We start from the raw sequence: 23119 nt of genomic DNA, 5'->3' as shown, positions 1-23119 counted from the left end.
ATAAATTTCCCAATTATTTTGTAAATATTGTAATTTATCTTCAACTTTATTATACCTCTTATCCTTGTAAATCTAAATAAAACTAAACAAGCGCAAAGCTTTTTCACATTCAGTTTCAATTCACCAGAAAGTCGCAAGGTCTTTTTGTGAATGTGTGACCAGCCTGGGAAATGCTCCTCAAACAGTAAGTTTTAATACAGCAATAGGAGATTTAAATTAGCCATATTTTTACTCTTTTTCAATTAATACAAATTTTAAGAAATATAACTGAGGGGTCATCTGCTTTCCAAAATCGTATATAGGCTACCAGACGGAGTGCGTCACATATGGTGGAAACACTATATGGGGGTGCTAAGCTTACCTTGCATTGTACGATGAGAGGTAGCGTGTGGGAAAATCCAGCGCTCTGAGATGAACACCTGGTGATGGAGAGGCGGACACCCCTTAGTCTAGTACAAGCCAGAGCCGGATTTAGGTTTTTCTTGGGGGGGGGGGATGTATATTTTGTCACCCCGTGTCACACTGTCTGTACTGTAAATATCACAATCTGAATGTATTTCCTGGGGGGATAATGGTATGCATTTGTTACATATAAGTTATTTGTTAAAAGTTTTATCAACTAACTGTTTAATTTCGGAACATTTTGAATTAATGCATGTTTTGATTTTGGCTCTCCGAACATGAATAATTAAGACGAAATTTGTATATTAAATTTTTTTTCGGCTTAATGGCTTTCTCATAGTTTTGATCGGACAATATTAAGAAACAAGGAACGGGGGAGGAGGCTTAATAGCCATCCAGTTTTTCGGTTACTTACAAAGGCAACTAGAACTTTTTATTTTTTACGATAATTTTTATTAGTAAAAAATATACATAATTTACGAATTAACTTACGTAACGAAATGTTATATTCGTATGTTTTTTTACGTATATGAGGGGGTTCTCCCCCTCGTCAATACCTCGCTCTTTACGCTAAAGCTTGAATTTTGTCCTTATTCCGTAAGAATGATCCCTGAATCACAAAGGTCGTAGAATAAATAGTTGAAATTACTAAAAATACTTTAGCGCAAAGAGTGAGGTATTAGGAGGAGGTGAACCCTATATGCGTAATAATTTCTGTTCTTTTTAACTTTAAATGCTGCTCCTTACTTTTAGCTGAAAAAACTTTTCATATTTATTTTTTCATTGTTTTTTTTTTTAATTTTGCTAGAAAATCCTCCGCCCCCTTCATGGAAATTCTTTTCCCCCATGAAAAATTCCTCCATGAAAAGATACACTCACGTAATTCCCTCATCTCGACCTCTCCTCCCTCCTTCCCCCAACAAAAAAAAATCCCTCTGAAAAAGTCTGTACACTTCCCAATAACCATTACCGTACGTAAACACTGGTCAAAGTTTGTAACTTGCAGCCCCTCTCACTGGGACTGTGGGGGAGTAAGTCGTCTTCAAAGGTATAGCTATCAGGTTTTTCACTATGCTGAATAAAATAGCTATCTCAGAATTTTGATCCACGGACTTTGGAGAAAAAGAGTGTTTGAGGAGGCCTAGGGGCCTTCCAATTTTTTGGTCACTTAAGACTGGCACTAGAACATTTAATTTCCGTTAGAATGAACCCTCTCGTGACATTCTAAGACCATTGGGTGACAAGATCACCCCTGGGAAAAAAAAACAAAAAAACGAATAAATATGCATCCGTGATCTGTCTTATGGCAAAAAATACACGACAGGGGCTCGAAACTTCTACAGCATGGTTCTCTGATACGTTGAACCTAATAGTTTGATTTCGTTAAGATTGTGGGACTTTTAAGGGGTTTTCTTCCTATTTTCTAAAATAAGGCAAATTTTAACGGGCTCGTAACTTTTGATGAGTAAAAGTAAACTTGATGAAACTTTTATGTTTAAAATGAGCTTTAAAATTCGATTCTTTTGATGTAACTATTGGCATCAAAATTCCGTTTTTTAGAGTTTGGTTACTATTGAGCCACGTCGCTCCTTATTTACAGTTCGTTACCACGAACTGTTTGAAAATACAAAATTCCACACTTTTGCAGATGGGAGCCTGAATAGGTTTCTCGTATCCACTGAATCTGATAATGTGATTTCAAAGATTTTTAAGATTCCTTGACTTTTGGGGGAGTCAAAATTGTACCAAAAACTCTTTGAAACAGATGAAACATGTGATAGGTGGTGTATGTGCAATGAAAGACAACATGTGCAGACCACATCAGTAATTCGGTCAGAAGTTGTGTCCAAAAGTGTTCTTTGTTTTTGTTAAAATGTAGGGTAGCAATTATTTTCGTCAAAATTGTTTCGGGTTCATAGTAAACAAAAATAAAAAAAAGGAAAAATAAGGTAGGCCTATAAGAATTTTCTGAAAACATACAATTTTATTGTGTTTAATTTAACCAATAAGGACAAATTACAAATTTAAAATATTTACTTAGACATAGTTCTATTTATCAAACAGTTCGTGGGAGCGAACTGTAGTAAAAAGCGACCCGGCTCAATAGTAACCGAAACTCTAAAAAATGGTATTTTGATACCAATAGTTACATCAAAAGAATCGCATTTTAATGCTGATTTTAAATATATAAATCATAAAGATTAGTCTTATCCATCAAAAGTTACGAGCCTGAGAAAATTTGCCTCATTTTAGAAAATATTGGGAAATAACTCAAAGTCATACGATCTTAACAAAAATCACACCATCAGATTCAGCGTATCAGAGAACCTTATTGTAGAAGTTTCAAGCTCCCATGTACAAACATGTGCAATTTCGCATTTTTTGCCAGAGGACAAATCACGGATGCGTGTTTATTTGTTTGTTTTTTGTTTTTGTTTTTCCCATGGGTGATCGTATCGACTCAGTGGTTCTAGAATGTCGCGAAAGGGCTCATTCTAACAGAAATTAAGAGTTCTAGTGCCTTTTTTAAGTGACCAAAAAATTGGAGGGCACTTAGGCCCCCTCCCACGCTCATTTTTCCCCAAAGTCACCGGATCAAAATCAGCATAACAAGCCAACTCTCTTGATGTATGTATTGAAATCAAAATTCTGTTTTTTAAAATTTCGTTTACTATTGAGCTGTGTCGCTCCTTACTTTCGGTTTGTTACCAAAAACTGTTTGAAACAGATGAAACATTTGATAGGTGGTGTATGTGCAATGAATGACAACATGTGCAGACCACATCAGTAATTCGGTCAGAAGTTGTGTCCAAAAATGTTCTTTGTTTTTGTTAAAAATGTAGGGTAGCAATTATTTTCGTCAAAATTGTTTCGGGTTCATAGTAAAAAAAAAATGAAAAATAAGGTAGGCCTATAAGAATTTTCTGAAAACATACAATTTCATTGTGTTTAATTTAACCAATAAGGACAAATCACAAATTTTAAAATATTTACTTAGACATAGTTCTATTTATCAAACAGTTCGTGGTAGCAAACTGTAGTAAAAAGCGACCCGGCTCAATAGTAACCGAAACTCGAAAAAATGGAATTTTAATACCAATAGTTACATCAAAAGAATCGCATTTTAATGCTGATTTTAAATATATAAATTTCATCAAGTTTAGTCTGACCCATCAAAAGTTAAGAGCCTGAGAAAATTTGTCTCATTTTGGAAAATAGTGGGAAATACCCCCTAAAAGTCATACGATCTTAACAAAAATCACACCATCAGTTTCAGCGTATCAGAGAACCTTATTGTAGAAGTTTCAAGCTCCTATGTACAAAAATTTCGCATGTTTTGCCAGAAGACAAATCACGGATGCGTGTTTATTTGTTTGTTTTTTGTTGTTTTTTTCCCAGGGGTGATCGTATCGACTCAGTGGTCCTAGAACGTCGCGAAAGGGTTCATTCCAACAGAAATTGAGAGTTTTAGTGCCCTTTTTAAGTGACCAAAAAAATTGGAGGGCACTTAGGACCCCTCCCACGCTCATTTTTTCCCCAAAGTCACCGGATCGAAAATTCTGAGATAGCCATTTTATTCACCATAGTCAATAAACCTAATGACTATGTCTTTAGGGTCGACTTACTCCCCTGCAGCCCCTGGGGGAGGGAATGGAAGTTACAAACTTTGACCTGTGTTTACATATAGTAAGCGGATGGTTGGCCCCCAACCCCCCATTGCACTTCCTGGCTGAAGGGCTATGAATCGGAGATCAGCAGCTCCGGTTTGGACCTTAAGGGTCTAGTGCCGTCTTACTTACTTACTTACTTTACTTTACATATCGTAATGGTTGCTGAGAAGTGTACAGACGTATTCACGGGGATTTTTTGGGGTTGGGGGGGTACGTGGGAGGATCTTTCCATGGGGGAACTTCTCCTGGGGGAAGAGACTTTCAATGAAGGAGATGCAGGATTTTCTAGCATTATTTAAAAAAAAAACAATGAAAAAATAAATAAGAAAAGTTTTTTCTACTAAAAGTGAGGAGCAGCATTAAAACTTAAAACGAACAGAAATTATGACGTATATGAGGGGTTTACATCCTCGTAATACCTCGCTCTTTACGCTAAAGTATTTTTAGTAATTTCAAATATTTATTTTATGGCCTTTGTGATTCAGGAGTCATTCTTAAGGAATTGGGACAAAATTTAAGCTTTAGTGTAAAGAGCGAGGTATCGACGAGGGGTGAGCCCCTCATATAAGCAAAAAAACATACTAATATACAAGTTCGCTACGTAAGTTAATTCGTAAGTTACGTATATTTTTTACTTATGAAAACGTTCTTAAAAAATTAAAAGTTATAGTTGCCTTTTTAAGTAATAAAAATTGGAGGGCAACTAGGTCTCCTCCCTCGCTCTTTTTTCTCAAAATCTTCCGATTAAAACTATGAGAAAGCCATTTAGCAAAAAAAAAATTATATGCAAATTTTGTTTTAATTATTTATGTGCGGAGAGCCAAGATCAAAACATGCATTAATTCAAAAACGTCCAGAAATTAAACAAAAAAAAAAACAAGTTTTTTTAAACGAGAGTAAGGAGCGACATTAAAACTTAAAACGAACAGAAATTACTCCGTATATTAAAGGGGCTTTTCCTCCTCAGCGCCCCGCTCTTTACGGTAAAGTTTTTCACTGTTCTAAACAGTAGAGTTAAAAGAAAGAGTCAAACTTTAGCGTAAAGAGCGGGGTGTTGAGGAGGAAAAGCCCATTTCATAATTATACGGAGTAACTTCTGTTCGTTTTAAGTTTTAATGTCGCTCCTTACTTTCATTTAAAAAAACTTGTTTTTTTGTTTAGCAGAAACAAAACGACCAATTTAGTCGAAACTTTGCATTAAAACTTACAAGATGACTCTTGTCCGTAGAAAAATGTGTCCTTACACTATCAACCGTACAGCGGCACTACACTTTATCCATGTTCACTCCATCTAGCCATGAGGATTTAGTGTATTAATATCTATTTATTTGTTTATTTTTTAATACACCGACCCTTGTACTGAAGGTTTGATTATATGAGAATCCAATAAATCCATTCGTTTTATATGCGCATATATTACTTCTAAAAAACCTCATTTCTACACCGCCCAAGAGGTAAAGGTCAAGGTGCGTTTTTTTTTTTTTTTTTTTTTTTGTACAGGTATCGCCAGTTTCTTTTACTTTTTGATACTAGTCAAAAAATTACTAGTAAATAGTCCAAGTAAGTAAGAAATTAATAGCCAACTTACTAGTTGCTTCATTTTACTTTGCTTGATTTTTATTAATTGTATTTATTCCAATTTAATATGCGTGTATTCTGAAAAGTACTGGGTTTGGCGCGCTAAGTCTACACCAGAGACCATGGTTTACATTTAAGAAAATTCAAATATTAAGGAATGAGGAGGGCTGCCCCCTCCTCAATCCCTCACTCTTAATGCTAAACTTTGAGCTTGGCACGATTTTTAAGAACAATTCCTGAAACACAAGGGCCATTGAATTTGAATGTGAAGTATTTTAAAAGACTTTATCGTTAAGAGTGAGGGATTTAAGAGGGCACAGCCTCCCATACATACGGAATAATTTCTGTTTGTTTTGAATTTATGTTTTGAATTTTTTATGTATTTAATAAGCTATAATAGGCCGATATAGACACCCAGTAGCTATTAAATGAGCCTTTAAATATTTCGGATGTGTTACGGTATATGAATAGACACGGCAAAAGAGGTGCTCATGTCATACTTTGAAGCCCTTTTTGGGGGGCTAAAATTTTTCCAAAGGGGGTTTTAGATCATGAAAAATCCACTGTTAACCTTAAAATTTACATTCAGCGGTATTTGGATCTTTTTTGGAGCGAAAATTCATCTTTTGTGGCGCTTAATGGTAGAAAATAACCCTTTTCTATTGTTTTTCGAGACGAGTGGATCAAAATCTCCTATTAAGCTTTTTAAACTTTGATGAAACTCAATGGTTATATTTGAATTTGTCCTTATTCGTACTTAAACTTTCTTTCAGTAAGATTTCTCCTTTTTAGATACCGCCTCTCATCAACTCTTATCAAAAAAAAACTATAAAAAAAACATTTTGTTCAAGACGTTCAAAAGGTCTAATAGTTCTGCCGTCTGGGATATGAGACCCCTCTCAGCCCCGGACTGAGGAATGAGATAAATTATGGAAAGTGCTCATTGTTTACACACAGATTTTATCACTGGGAAAAGGGGAAGTTTTTGATTCCGAGTGTGTCCAAAAAGGTTAGGGGTTATAAGGTAAAAATTCGGGGAATATTGACGGACATGTTGAACTTTATCAAAAGACACTAGACTCAAGTCGATATGAAAAGCTTGAAGGCAAGGGCTAATCAGAATAAAATCAAGACAATTTGTGTCTGAGAGGCAAAGCTGGTCTAACTCTTTATTAAATAAAAAAACAAGTTTTTTTAACTGAAAGTAAGGAGCGACATTAAAACTTAAAACGAACAGAAATTACTTCGCATATGAAAGAGGCTGCTTCCTCATCAACGCCCCGCTCTTTACGCTAAAGTTTGACTCTGTCTCTCAATTCTTCTTTTTAAAACAGTAAAAAACTTAAGCGTAAAGAGCGGGGCGTTGATGAGGAAGCAGCCTCTTTCATTTACGAAGTAATTTCTGTTCGTTTTAAGTTTTAATGTCGCTCCTTACTTTCAGTTAAAAAAACTTGTTTTTTTTATTTAATTTCTGAACGTTTTTGAATCAATGCATGTTTTGATTTTGGCTCTCCGCAGAGGAATAATTAAAACGAAATTTGCATTTTTTTTTTTTGGCTAAATGGCTTTCTCATAATTTTGATCGATTGATTTTGAGAAAAAAAGAGCGGGGGAGGAAGGCTAGTTGCCCTCCGATTTTTTGGTCAATTAAAAAGGCAACTAGAACTTTTAATTTTTTACGAATATTTTTATTATTAAAATATTTACGTAACTTATAAATTAGCTTACGTAAAGAAATTTTGTATTCTCATATTTTTATTACATATATGAGGGGGTTCGCCCCCTTGTCAGATCCTCGCTCTTTACACTAAAGCTTAAATTTTGTCCCAATTCATTAAGAATGACCCCAGAATCACAAAAGCCGTAGAATAAATAGTTGAAATTACTAGAAATACTTTAACGTAAAGAGCGAGGTATTAGGAGGAGGTGAGCCCCTCAAATGGGTAATAATTTCTGTTTGTTTTAAGTTTTAATGCTGTTCCTTACTTCCAGCTGAAAGAACTTTTTCATATTTATTTTTTCATCGTGTTTTTAAATAATGCTAGTAAATCCTGCGCTCCCTTCATGGAGATTTTCTTCCCCCATGACAAATTATCGATGGAAAGTTCCCCCAGCATATCCCCCTCTTCTCAACTCTCCCCCAACCAAAAAAATCCTCCTGAAAACGCCTGTACACTTCCCAATAACCATTACTATATGTAAGCATTGGTCAAAGTTTGTAACTTGTTGCCCCTCCCATGGGGACTGTGGGGGAGTAAGTCGTCCCCAAAGACATAGTTATAAGGTTTTTGACTACGTTGAATAAAATGGCTATCTCAGAATTTTGATCCGTTGACTTTGGTAAAATAATTAGCGTGGGAGGGGGCCTAGGTGCCCTCCAATTTTTTTGGTCACTTAAAAAGGGCACTAGAACTTTTCATTTCCGTTAGAATGAGCCCTCTTGCAACATTCTAGGACAACTGGGTCGATACGATCACCCCTGGGAAAAAAAACAAAACAAATAAACACGCATCCGTGATCTGCCTTCTGGCAAAAAATACAAAATTCCACATTTTTGTAGATAGGAGCTTGAAACTTCTACAGTAGAGTTCTCTGATACACTGAATCTGATGGTGTGATTTTCGTTAAGATTCTATGACTTCTAGGGGGCGTTTCCCCCTATTTTCTAAAATAACGCAAATTTCCTCAGGCTCGTAACTTTTGATGGGTAAGACTAAACTTGATGAAACTTATATATTTAAAATCAGCATTAAAATACGATTCTTTTGATGTAGGTATTGTTATCAAAATTCCATTTTTTAGAGTTTTGGTTACTATTGAGCCGGGTCGCTCCTTACTATAGTTCGTTACCACGAACTGTTTGAAAGTTGAATAAAAACGATCATCTTCCCTTACGGATGATAGTCTCTCATCCTAGAAAATTGAAATAGATAAGTAATGGTAACTCAGGTAGCAAGGTAATTCAATCAGTAAGGGTAATTCAGGTAGTCTATCCTGTAGAGAAATATACACAGTGGGATCATCTCCTGTCTCAACCATTAGACAAAGCCGGACCGGAATGCTGCTCCATCGGAAAATGTATAAACCAAGAGAAATATAAGCGACATTAAACTTTTTCATGGGTAGGCACGCATGAAATTCATGGGTAGGCACGCAAAAAATATTTTTTTCGTGATTAAATTAAAAAGACAAAAGAACTGTGAAAATGAAATTTCAGGAAATCCGCAGCTTGACTATTTGTTACGTGATAAATTTAATATCGAACATTTTTTCTGCTTTTATGTAAAAGTGCTTTTCATTTTATTTCAAAGAAACATAAATATTTTGTGACGGAATGATTATGGCTGTTGATTTTAATATTTTCTCGTTCCCAGGCTTCCTTGTCAATTCGCGACAAAAATTCGAACAGGCTCTTTAAGTATTTATTCCTAGAATTTTTAAGGAGGGGGTACCACATTTTAGATCAGTCATATATTTGTCATAAAATAAATTAAAAGATCATAATATTTTTTTTAATTGCAAAAACTCACTAAAAAGAATCACGAAATGGATAGAATAGGGGGGGGGGGCATTGGCACATTCCTCGGCATCACTACCGAATCTCAAATGAAGCACCGTGTCACGGAACCTGCGTGTAACTGATTCCCCATGAAACTGAACCATTGTGTAACTGAACCCTTGTGCAAATGAACCCTCAGGTAACTGAACCCTCGTGCAACTGAACCCTCAGGTAACTGAAGGCCTTTGCAACTGAACGCCATTATAACTGAACCCTCGTCTAGCTCAACCCCTGTTTAACTGAACCTTCGTGCACCTGAACCCCCGTGCAACTTAACCCATATACAACTCAAAATTCCGCTTAATTGTGCCCTCATGCAACTAAACCCTGTAAAACTTAACCCTCGTGCAACTCAACCCCCATTCGAATCAACCTTCGCTCAACTGAATATCCATACAGCTGAACCAAATTCAGCTCAATCCTAATTCAACTCAACCGCCGTTTAGCCCAAATCTGTTGACACAACCTCCCTTAAAATCAACCACATTCAGCTCAACCCTCCTCAAAAGAGTAATATAACTACAAAATGCAATTCAGTCAGTTTTGTAAGAGGTGACAATAGTTGAATCGAATGAAATGATCTTCTCATGCCCATTGCCTGCCTGTTCACACTTGAGGGTAATAGTTGCAGAAATCGATGTATCCTAGCACAAAGAAAGCCCGTTGTAGACAATTTCTTAACAACACACCAAAAAACACTTTTTCATTAGAAAATCTTGCCGTTAATGCTGATTCAGGAATGGTTGCTATTATTTATGCTATTATTCAGGAATGGTTGCTATTATTTAAATTAATGAAAAAAAGAATACTGCATTTAACTTTACAGTCCCTAACGAAGGTGCTAATATTCCTTTAGGTACACATTTAGAGCTGGGGTGACTCTGGCTAAGCTTACATTGTCACGCCACTGACCCTCGTCCCAAACAAAATTAAATTAATAGTAAAAGTTTATTTCGAAAAAGTTTTCTAAGAACTTTTGAAAAGAGCTGGAAACACTGATAAGTCTCCTTTTTTCTGTTTTATTTTTCCAGTACCGATAGGGCACTAGACTATGATAGAGCTGTTTAATGTTATTGGGGGTCTATTATTCATGTTTAAACGCTTTTTATACGTTTCATATACCATCATAGAATGACTTATGGCACCAAAATCCAATTTTAGTGTCATTTCTGGAAAGTAAAGGCTTGAAACCATGGAGGGACTGCCACTGCAATCCCCAGGGTTGAAAATCCTCATGCAGGTTATTAAATTCCCCTTCTTGAATACTCCCCTACCCAGTCAGCTTTGCAAGTGGAAAACAAAAAAAAAAAAATCTGAAAAAAACTAGCAATTCATTGCACTAGCCGGTCATTAGAACCTAGCAGGGGCACTGGAATGGATAGCCTTTTAATATTCTTGGAATTACTGTTTATTTCCCCCACCCCAAAAAGGTGTGCATTAAGTGGTGACTGGCTTGATAACATACTTCACTCGAAATTTTTAAATTAAAAGGCGATTGATTCACTATTCAAATCTGCTTACAACCATCCTATTCGCTACTGTCACAACAATCTTTCAGAATTTTTTCAACATAAATTTTTTGAGCCTGTACAGTATTGATTTCTTCCCAATACCTTTCAATTTTTCTTCAAATTTTATCTGACTTTTTTGTGCATTCTTAGACAGGAGGCTACATCCTGTTAAAATTAAAAATCCAAACAGAGTAAAAGCTATTTCTAATCTTAAAGCTGATGCCAAAATTCAACGAAACTTCCTCATCCTCATTCGCTCGTTAAAAAAATGATTTTAATATTTGACCCAAATCATTTATATGAAATTAAATCTCTTTCAGTATTTAAAATCACCCTCTGAAATTATTTACTAAGTTTCCATAAAGTTATTCTTATTCGAATACAAAAAAAGAGATATTTTATAAACCACCTAGGTATACCTTTATATGTATAATCTATCTATATACCCATAGCAGTAGTATTAGTAGCAGTGGTAGAAGGAGTAGTAGTAGTAGAAGTGGTAATAGTTGTAGTCGTAGTAGTAGCAGTAAAAGAATTTAGGGTACTTTTCTGTTATAGCGCTGACCACTCAAGTTGTTCATCCATTGACGTAGTGTAAACCGGTTTCTGTGTTTAGTTTCTGTCAGTTTAGCGTGAGACAAGACAAAGAAATGTGACAGAATAGATAGGAAATATATAATTTGGGCTATAGATTTTTACATTAGGGGGTAAGGTATTTGCACAGTGTGAAATTAGAAAACAATTCTTACTTCATAATCTACAGACTAACTGTGCCTAACACATTTTACAAGCAGACCCACTGTACTTCCCCCCCCCCCTAATAGCCAAATATATACCACAGATTTCTTTCTAAAGTATTATTTTTGTAATCATAATTAGGTATATTTCATTTGGATAACGTAACTTCACTTCTTGAGTGGTCGGTGCTATGACAGAAAGTATTGAATTAAGTTTTCAAACTCATGCTTATAGTAGCTTATACTCGTTTTGATTTTATTCTCTCTAAAGTCACCTTTCGGCTAAGTTCGTTTTTATTAACGTTTTTCGCATGTGTTAGCTAATAACAATTTAATTGAAATAACAGTTCCAGTAATAACTCATTACAAAACAAACCATTTAACGATAAAGGAGCTCATTCTCTTAACTATTTTGACGAAATTCTCGTACTGTTTACTATCTGTTCATATAAGTGAAGCTTTGAACCAACTGTACAACAAGAATTATTTGAATATATAAAATGATATCCCATCCCTGATTTTGAAAATTAATTTTTTGAGCATCAAAAAATAAAACGGAAAATCCTTTATCTGCTTACATTTTTGGGAATTGGTGCCCCTTGAAAAATTCTTAAAATTATTAACAGGGAAACCCACCAATATACCTAACTAGCTTGGGAGTAAACAACCGTTGAAAACTCACCCCTCCCGCTGCATTGATCTGTCATTCTAATGAAAAAATAAGCCCTTAAAGCAAAACAGGAGGAAAAGGCCAGAGGCTGCTAAAAATGTGTAATTATTCTTAACAAAACACTCGGTTACTACAGTTTAGGTAATCTCAAGCGTTAATTTAGTTATTTTTTCGGGGAGTTTGTTTGTTGTAACTTTATTCTCTAGCTTGTTTCGCCATCGCTCTTTGAGTACCGCCCTCGGTGCTTTCCTATCTTGCCCTCTAGATCCGGTCTTGGTACAAACCTACTTGCTATGCTTTAATTTTAGACCTGGATACTCTGATGCTTATTGTTTTCAGTTTTATTAGACTTCAACATGATAAAACACAAAAAGATTAGGATTATTTAAAAAAACTTGATGTTTTCTTGCGGGGCCCTAAGCGCTATTTTAGGCGATAGCCCTTCGACCCACGCCAAGATGTTGGTGCTCTTGTTAGTGAGACAAGAAATAGAACGCGTGGGGGCTCCCAGTAACTGATGGTTAATGACAAATTATTAAGTAATATTGAAAACGGCTATTTTGTAAAAATTGTAATTGATTTTTATAGTCATTTAGAAGATTTTGATGTTGCTCTTTGGGAGGGATGTTAATTAAAACTAAGGATTACAAATCCATAATGAAATTATTACGTAATCCCAACATAACAAAAAATTTTATGTTATGCAACATGACATGAATTGTACAAGAGGTGAATCCAACTGAAAACTGGATTATTTCAAATTTTGTTAACCTGCAGTCCCATGTTGAACAAGGTTTTTTTCAGACATTCGAGATACCAGGTCTACATTATTTTTTATATCAAACTTTTATGTCAAATCGGTTTTGACATCATAACCTGTGCTTCCATTATCCCCGAATTTTTCGAAATTTCCCCAATTTTTTCCAGTAGGAAGTTTCAAAATCTCTACGAAAAAATAACGCTAGGGAAATTAATAACTTGTATTGCGTGTCCAATTTTTATTTTGGATGAATTAAAAGAAACCCCCGGAAAATCCCGGGAAAGCACAAGCATTTACCATAATTTTGATTGTTTTCTACTATTTCCAAATTTCTCCGAAAGAAACTTTGCTGCCTAGGAATATCCTTGAAAAATAACGTCAGCGAAGTTAACAATTCATACTATGTCCTAATTTTTTTGGAGAAATTAGGGAAACCCAGGAATAATTTGTGAATAGTTGAAGTATTGCTCATAATTTTGATTTTTTTTTTTTTCTGTTTTGGTGCGCAAGAAAAAAAAAGTATATAAAGCTTGAAAATTCAAAAATAAGTGAAACTAGCCGATCGGGCATACTCAGTTAAAGAAGGTGGTTTTCAGTTTTACAGAAAACAAAGTCACCACCTATTTTCCCAAAAATCTTAGAAAAACATTTTAACTTATCCGTTTTTATGCCGGAGATATTGTATCACCTTAAAATCTCTTGCTAACTGTTCAGGCAAAATTGATTCTCACTTCAGTTGGATCTTTTCTTTCTGAGTCACTGCTGTTCGGGATTTAGAGTCAGGTCAGTAGTTCAGTAATTTTGGAACTTGGAGGCCTCTGAAGTCGGCACAGTGGTTACTAGCTCTGGTACCCAAGTAATGCCATTAAATTAATTTTCTATTCTAACAATATTTTTTTATTCTAACAATCTTTTAATTTGGTTCCAAGTAGTGGCCTAAATTTGCGAAAATGCAGGGGGGGGGAGAATTTTTTTTTTAATGAAGATACAAAAAGGTATTTTCTGAAATTTTGAAAGGAGCGCTGAAGATTTTTGTGAAAAATCAAAATGTAAAAAAGGTAGTTTTTAAAATTTAAGGAGGAGGTGGACAGAATTATAAACACTCTCTCCCCCCAATTAGTGTGACTAATCCGAATGGTGAAGTATCCTGGAAATTGACTCTGCAATTTTCTTTGGTTAGAACAGTCATGGTTGCTGTGTAGTAGACATAGATATTTTATTCTTATGACTTTTCACTTTTGGATCCTGAGGAGGGGTGGCGGGTTGTTTGGAGGCGTTCTATCAGTAAATATTAGCTTCCAGGTTCCTTCCGTATGCATCATGGACTGTGTTTTCCCAGCTAAACTCTTTAGTTGTATCTGATAAAATTTAACCTATCGAATTGGACTAAATGTTTCAACTCACCTTCAGCTATTGCCCGCCTGATCATAAGAATCCTATTGATAGACGTTAAACTGCGGTAAGAAGCTGAAGAATAATTTTTCACATTAAATGACTTGCCAAACCTTCAGTATTGAGGAATTGCTTAAATCAGATCCTTTTCCCCTATATCTCTCAGTATTTGAATAAACACCGATTTAGGAAGCATTTGATGTTCAACATAGTCTTTTTATTGATTTGTTTTTTTTCTTATCATATTGTTGATGTAATTACATTTGTGACAGGTCTGCGGCAATGTATGCTATTTTGGTTGACACAGATTCATTGATGACAAAGTTTTACCACTCACTTTACAAACTACCGCGAATATAATTTTAAGCATGTTAACCGTTTCCAAGGAATTCAAGATTGTCTGCATAATTGTAAATAGACTTTATTTATGTTTCCATCGTAATCCCACATCACTATCCTCTAGGGTTTCCATGTAATATCACAAGAATGCAACCCTGTCTCACACCAAAATCTAGTGTTAAAGTTCCTTTTTCGGTTTTTTCCAACAGATTTTACCGCGTATCATTTTCTAGGTTTCAAATTTGCTGCTATACAGATTGGTGCTGGCACAGACAAAGCATTGAATTTACAACGAGCTGCATCTCTTGTTGCAAAGGCTGCCAAGGATGGTGCTAAAGTAGTCTCGCTTCCAGAATGCTTTAATTCCCCTTATGGCACAGGTATTCATTTTCTTAAGAAAATTTTGCTATCCCTTCCACCAGCACAGGGGAACGCTGTTAGCTTACTTGTCATAAGGATTCCAAGAAACTTCGTAATAATGAGTAGTCAATTGAGATGGGTGCTACTTAAAAAGTATGGATTATTGGATATCGAGCTGTGGAAAATACCGTTACTTTGAATCGACATATGCTTGATATAGGTTAACATTAAGATAAAATTTATAACCGACAAATGTTAAATATTTCCAAATATGAATTAAACCATATTCTTAAACCGTAATCACATTATGTGGCACTGGCGATCTTATCAGATGTCAGTTGTCCAACTTTATATACGAAATATCAAGAATCAGGGTTTCTCAATGAAAGTACCCAAAAGAAGATTTTTCAATATCTAAAGTGGTAGAGGAGGGAAAAATTAATGAACTACTTACCTCTCTACCATACTAGGGGAACAAATTTAATATAATATAAATAAAAATATAAATTAAAAAATATAATAATATAAATAAAAATATAAATATAAATTTAATATATTTAATAATATAATTATAATAGTCACTGTATCTAATTCATGACGACCAAGAATGAAGGTTTTACTTTTCCTGATAATTTGTATAATTTTAAAGACTTCTTGGGATTCGCCATTTGTTTGTTAAAATTGCTGTTTACTTTTCCATGTATGCTTTCTTATTAATAGCTTTTGGAACAAAAATAAAGAGCGATATCAAAACCTAAAATGACCAGAAGTAAAGTCATGTAATAAGTCAAAAAATTATGTGAGTGACTAAATTAAACCCAAAACGAAGATGAATCGAACGGAAAAAGTAACTCCGACTTAAAATAAAATTAAATTACGTCGATAAGATTGAGGTTGCAGCCCCGTTCAAACTCGTGCAAGGCTGTAGTGTTACTAGCGCTTACGGTAAGCAAAATGCGTTTCAAGGAATTTTGTTTCTTTTCCGCAACATAAATAAAAATCATTTAAATGCTAATATTCTCATATTTTTTTTTCCTTTCGATTCTGTTTCAGCTGTGAAACTCCATCAAGCTTAAAAAACTAAGCTCTTAAAAGATCAGTTGGCTATTTTGAAGTAATCTGGTTTTTTGAAGCAAGATTTTAAATTGACGAACCAATAATGATTCCCAATTGATTTCTTTCACTTTTGAATTAAACATATCTGAAGGAAGAACAAAATGAAAACGTCTAATGCAGCTATGGGTCTAAGCCTAATACAGGTGCCTATAAGTCATAAAAGTCTACATAAGTCTATAAGTCTACAAGATGCCTACTAGTCTAAAACAGATAAATGGGCTGTTTAAAATATTGTGAGCACTAACAAAAATTCCCCAAAAAAGAATAAAAAAGAACTTTGAGCAGCCTTTAATTGTTTTAATTCTATAGTGATGAAAGATAAGCTTTTCCAATTAGTCTTTAAACATTTTTATAGCCCTTATCTTGGGTGCATCATAGTTTTGAGCTATTTTGAATTACATTTATAAGAATCTGCTGAGTTGAAAAAAAAAACTTGTCTTCCAACTCTTTCAAGCCGAATAAAACGGATAACTGAAATGAAGATTCTAGGCATACATCGATACCTCCCCAAAATCTAGGAGTGTGCATTTAAGTGAGTATGATTGTAAGGGCTGTTTTTCCCGAGGCACAATATGTATTACAAGACATGTTATTAAGACAAAATATGTATATATCTATGGGATTTGAAAAAGATGGGTTAAAAGACCACTCTTGGATCAAATTCTTAGTTGTGAGATAATTTTGATTTCAACAAGGTACAAAATGTTCGTCTTATTACTAAATCGATGCATAAAGAATCATTCCTTAAATCGGTTATCCAGAAACCTTGGCTCTTTTCCCCGATTGTTGGGATCCTCGGGTCATGTGCGTCCTACCTGTCACCCAATCTTGTTTTACTATTAAAAAGGGAACAAGAACTCCGCATTTCTGGTGAAATGAGTCCTATTCCAGCTTCCAAATATCCTTCATTCTGATGAAAAACTCAACGGCCATAACAAGTAAAGGTTGTTTGAACGAAAGCCCAGATTCTAAAACCAGTTATTATTTTAAAATGTATGCACCAACAGTTTGCTGGAGAACAACCACATTGTTTGCATGATTTTATGTTGTCTGACGAAGCTTGCTTCAAATTTCGTGGTTATTTGAACAGGTATAATTACGGCTACCCGATTGATAAAAATCCACCTGTATCAATAATTACCGAAATAAGCCATTCTTGCCTTATAGTTGGATGTATCATCGAGTAAAGGTATTAATAGGCCTGTGAATGTGTAGAGGAACCTAATCATGCTTTGCGAAGCGGTTGTGTGACAAATGCAAGCAAAAATAAGATGGCGTTCCACAATGTCATACTTTGAGAGTTAAATACCTAAAAGCCTGGTTCAAATGTATGTTTTGAGCCTAAAATTTGGACAGGGACAGATGGCACATTAATTTATGCTTAATGAATGCTCAATATTTTTATTCTTACGATGCATATAATTAATATTTTAATGTGTAATAAATAACATTTCATAATGTATATATTCTTTTAATTTATAATAAATAAATTATAGCAAATTTAAAATAAATTATTTATAGTAGTAATAAATAAGTAGTAATAAATAATAAGTAATAAATGAGTAGCAATAAAATATTTTCTATTAATATTGTGATTAATATTGAATATTTTATACTTATGATTAGTTAGTTATCTACTAAAATAATTCACAGTGCGTAACAGCACTTTACGCAGTTTTTCAACAGCACTGCTTTGGAAAAAAGGGCCGATAATGAATGACCATCAAGCTCAACTGATATGAAACCAATGGGTTTAGTTTATTAGGACGTTTTAAGAAACAAGTTCTGTGAAATAAATCCAGTACTTTAGTTAAAGATTACGATCATAACATATCAATCAGAATTGCTGGAAATCAAGATTTAGGTTGTACTGTACATTGGAGCATCTTGTCTTACTCTATATAGTTAGTAACTGTTCGTAACTCTAAGTCAATAATACTCAGAGAACATTCTTGTGACATATTTTACGACGGTAACCATAAGGGAGTATTCCTCCATTATTAATCAGTCAATCCGTTGTCGGTGTTCTAAACAGAACATATTTTTCTTTTCTGTTTTATACCTGCCCTCCTACAGCTAGTTTTAAAATGAACTGCTTGTGTATGCATTATAAATTTACTGTGAACCTACTTTCAAGCCAACGTATATGCGATGAGACTGAAAAAAATGTTTTGAAGACACGTTGCTATTTACTAAGTTTAAGCTAATGTGTAGACAATGATTAATTTAACTGTTACTTTTCTGATTTTAGAATATTTCAAATTATATGCCGAGAAAGTACCCGATGGGGAGAGTTGTAGAAGTCTGGCGAGTATGGCACGCCAGAATCAAATATACCTAATTGGAGGGTCTATCCCGGAGGCTGATGGAGACAATTTATATAATACTTGTACAATCTGGGGACCGACTGGAGATCTAATCGGAAAACATAGAAAGGTATCCATCAGTAATAATATGAACTTTCAAGTGATTTAAAAGTTATTCTTTTAAACTGAAATCACTGACTTGACGTCTTGTTTTAGTCAAATTTTGCAGCCATTAAATCACATGTGCTTGGTCTTGGTAATTTAATTTCTACTGCATAAAACTAATAAAACGATATACTAAAAGTTGCAGTGGGAATATACTCCGTGAGGGCAACCTTCATATCGAAAAACAAAATTGAAAGCGGCCAAAATTCTGCAGATCTGTCGACTCTTGAATCTGAAAAGTAATGATTTTGCTAAATTTGTTGTTTCATATATTCCGTTATTTATTAATTGTGACCATTTTATTTATTCATCTTGATATTGTGGAATTTGATAGTGGAATAGCTTTTAATTAATTTGCTTCTTCAGAACCTATCAGGTGATTCTGTAAATAGAAAGGTTGGAGTATTAAAGTCTTATTCTGGCATTCTTTGAGAATTCGAGGTTTTAATGTGCCATAATGAGTGAGTTTCACTCCATCCCGCAATGGCTTGTTTGATGAAGTGGAGTTCATCAATTCAAATTTTTCAAAAAAAGGCCAAAATATCAAGAGGCCGAAATAAAATTAAAATATCTCCAACTTACACAGCATAGATTTTGAAAAAAACATTTCGTGGCTAAGCATACGGTGAGATAAATTCATACTTAAACTAATTGGCCAGATGCAAATAATGCATTGTATTCTGTAGCAGATTTTCCGTTATTGCGCATAAACAATTACTCAGAAGTTAGAATTGCATCCAATAATTTTTCGTAAATAAGAGCACGAGGATAAACGGTTAATTAGTTATCACTGGAGGAGTTGACATTTATTTACCACAGCTAAGCATGCCCCGCGCCGGCCCGCCCTCCCAACACAACAGGGAATATATTAATATGCAAAGGCTCTGAACAATGCTTATTACATAGACGAAGAGGAAGGGGGTTACAGAGTAAATGAACTTTATTTTACCTATTTAGTGGGTAGTCGCGCTAAAGTATAGAGAACCGATGTTTGCAAGTCTTACTTAACAATTCACTTGAAACTTTATTCACATATGTTCAGCATTGGATTGTTGGTCACTAATTTTTATGTAGAGGGAAGGCCAGTCAATCTTTTTTGGTGCATTTGTATGGGGAATGGGTGAATGTTTAGTTAAAGTGTTAACATTGATTTTTAGAACTTTACAACTTCCCACCAGAGCTCCGTCAGATCATTCCTGGTGGTGGGTAATAAGCCCCCTAAACCTACTCCACTTTAAGGAGTTTGTTTGGACTAGGCGTTCAATATGGGCATTGGAGCTGTCTTTTGTGACGCATTTTGAAGGTAGAATGTAAGATTGGAATTGCATGCTTACAAGCGAAAAAAACATGTTTTTCAAGGGAAAGTAAAGCGTAGTGTTAAAACTCAAAATGAACAGGAATCATCCTGAATATGAGACGGTCTGCCGCTCCCCTCATTTTAAGCTAAATTTTAATTTTTATTTTATTAAGAACATATTAGAATGTAGCAAATATAAACCAGTTTGCAATTTTAGGCGTTTTCATTGCTGAATTATTGTAATGTATCCTGAATGTGTGCGGAAGTGATTTACATTCTGACCAAATGCGAAAAAAAAGGCCCGGCTGTGGTCGAATACAGTACAGCGCAAATACGAGCTCTATCCTGAGAGGGTACGCAACGAGTAAAATCCTAGTGCGCACATGTGATGTCAGGTACACTTATTCGACGTCAATATACTGGGAAAGATTTATTTTCAAGAATCCAATAACCATAATTAGAAGAACGGATTTGTGTATGTTTGTTTGTTTGTTTTTTATAAGATTCTTAACGAGGTTTTATTCGCCTGTTTTAAACCTAAACTTACGGTGCCGGGTACTTTTAGGAATCTGATATGCTGCTATTGTTTTTCCTTGTTTAGTCACGAGGCTGTAAATGATTAAAGTATGCGTGTTACTGGAATGTAAAAGCGTTCATAGGGAGACAAAGCTAATTGATGAGCCACCGTGGAGCAATGAAAAATTTCGCAAATCTCTCATATGATTTGGACGAACTCGATTATAATTCATGAATTGTTTCCTAATTTTTGGTGTTATGTTTATGCGTAGTTACAGGTTTTATTTTGGTTTCATTTCTGGGACTGTTGAAGTTTATGATGTATACATGTGATTCTAGGTTCACTTATTCGACGTCAGTATACCAGGAAAGATCCATTTTCAAGAATCTGAAGCATTAACCCCAGGATGTTCATACACGACCTTTGACACTCCATTTTGTAAGATCGGTGTTGGCATCTGCTATGACATCTGCTTTGCAGAGCTGGCAGGAGTGTACGCCCAGAAAGGTAAGAGCTTTAAGCTTGTCTGTGTTTCCTTTTAATACCGATTATTTTGCTAGTTAAATGCAAAAAAAGTGATGCCTCACGCAAGAAAGGATGAGAAATTAAGAAATTCCAGTAATTTTGAAACATTGCAGAATCGAATAGATAAGAGGAGAGAGTACGGAGGAGAGAGAAAGAACGGGGAGAATGAAGTAAGAAACCAAAAATTTACCCACAATTTTAAGAATCCTCAACAGCGACAGCGTATTCCATAAGATACGATGCCCCATGGTCAGTCATTGAGCAGGAGGCCAGGGCCTAGGCGTAGACTGAAATTAGAGGTAGTAGAACCCTATTTGAGACTACTACTCTTAAGAGCATCATGCTCAAGGTTTGCACCAAACATAAAACAAGACTTTACTCGCTGTAAAAACGAGCTAAGTCCTGAATTGTGTGAAAATAGCTGAATGGGTTAATTGGCAAAAAGCCAACTTACTCAGTGCAAACATGAGTCAAGTCCTGGCCCCCTTGAAAAATGACCACAGTTAAGGTGGTGGAATTCAGTGAAGACTCACGAAAATGGTGTAAGCTTTTGCTCAGTTCAGTTCATTTCAGTTCGCTTTATTTACAAATCAAATACATTCAACTAATATGCAAGTACCCGCCCAAAAAAGATACATAAAAGCGCTTGCGACTGGGTGGGTACATAAAGCTTATTTTCTAACTAATAATTCCCCACAAACGAAAAAAAGAAAAAAACAATAACTAATAAGAACCAATCTCTCATCAACTCATCAATAATAATAATTAATCTCATGATAATAAACAGAAAAGAGAGAAAAAAGAAAAAAAAACAAAAGAACTTTGAACCTTAGCCTAGCAAATAGCTTTTCAATTTATTTTTAAATAATCCCAGGTGCTCAACTACCCAAAGCTCTCTGGAACAGAGCTCCACAACGTTGAATTGCGTTTTAAAACGTTGAATTGCTCCAAGGCCATGGGCAATCTTTGTTGTAACAACCTCACTGTGACATTTCCACGGAACATTACAATCAATGTAAAAACCTAAATAACGGATTTCCTGAACCTGAACTATATGCTTATTATCAAACAGAATTCTACCATTAATATCATTGGGCTTGCCTACTCTAGAATATAAAATGAAATTAGTCTTAGCAACGTTAACTGATAACAAACTTAATCTAGTAAAAACATGGAAATTTTGCAAAACACCATTCACTTTCAAGACAATACTATCCAAACAATGACTAAAAAATTGAACTGCAGTGTCATCAGCAAATGTGGCACACCACACAGAACTTCATAATAGGAAAAAAACACATCATCAATCATCACTTTGATATACCTCCCGCGTAATTAATTTTCAAACCACTTCAGACATACCCTTTTAATGCCCAAGCATTCTAATCACTGCAATAAAACTCTAAAATTTACTGTGTCAAATGCTCTCTTAAAATCAAAAACTACTGTTAGGGGGATCTCACCTTTTCAAAGCAATTATTTATAAAAGCAATAAGATGAATGGCAGCATGACTAGTTGAATGACCCCCTCTAAACCCGAAATGGGTGTCACTGAGTAGGCCATGTTTCGTGAGATAGTCATATAGACGACGATGAATCACTTTTTCTAAAATTTTTGAAAATAGAGGCAGCATCGAAATCGGTCTCCAATTACTAGAATCTGACATGGCACCCCCGTTATAAAGTGGAATAACTTTAGCTTGCTTCGGTACTTCTGGAAAGGTCCCTGTTTCGAGAGAAAGGTTGATAATATGTAGGATACATGGTAGTATATACGTCATAATAGATTTAAAAGTTCTGAAATTCACGCAATATACCCTAGGAGAATTCGATTTTGTTTTTCACTATCTTACTTCATCATTTGTGCACTGTCACATCTTGCACTCTCTTGAACAGACAATCCAATTTGAAAATAAAACTGACCAAAATGGTTCGCAACTGTATTTTTATCACTCACAGAACTTTTGCTTATATCAAGGCAAGGTGACTGACTATTTTCTGATTTCCCATGAACTCATTGATAACTTGCCTTGTAGCTCTTGTACTCCCTTATTATCCGAAACCTCTCCTCAAAGTACTTCTTCGTTGCTTGCCTTCTCGTACTTTTCACCTTATTTCTCATTACCTTGAATTCTGTAAAGTCTGTGTCATCCTGTCTATTGAGATATTGCTCATATAACAAGTTTCTGTTGTTTATCATCTCTATTATTTCTT

General features: G+C 34.9%; 1 protein-coding gene across 1 annotated transcript in view; it reads left to right on the top strand.

Moving 5' to 3' along the window:
• The first annotated feature begins 76 nt into the window (after positions 1-76).
• Positions 77-23119, top strand: part of LOC136026685 (omega-amidase NIT2-like) — a 37427-nt gene continuing 14384 nt past the window's right edge. Inside the window, exons 1-4 of the mRNA XM_065703429.1 lie at positions 77-184; positions 14853-14999; positions 18347-18531; positions 20719-20887. Of these exons, the coding sequence (XP_065559501.1) occupies positions 151-184; positions 14853-14999; positions 18347-18531; positions 20719-20887 (535 nt within the window). The 5' untranslated portion in view covers positions 77-150. The remainder of the gene's footprint in view (positions 185-14852; positions 15000-18346; positions 18532-20718; positions 20888-23119) is intronic.

The sequence above is a fragment of the Artemia franciscana genome, chromosome 4, assembly GCF_032884065.1.
Source record: "Artemia franciscana chromosome 4, ASM3288406v1, whole genome shotgun sequence".
Lineage (NCBI taxonomy): Eukaryota > Metazoa > Arthropoda > Branchiopoda > Anostraca > Artemiidae > Artemia > Artemia franciscana.
Note: the sequence above shows the minus strand (reverse complement) of the source record. Positions and strands in the feature narration are given on the sequence as shown.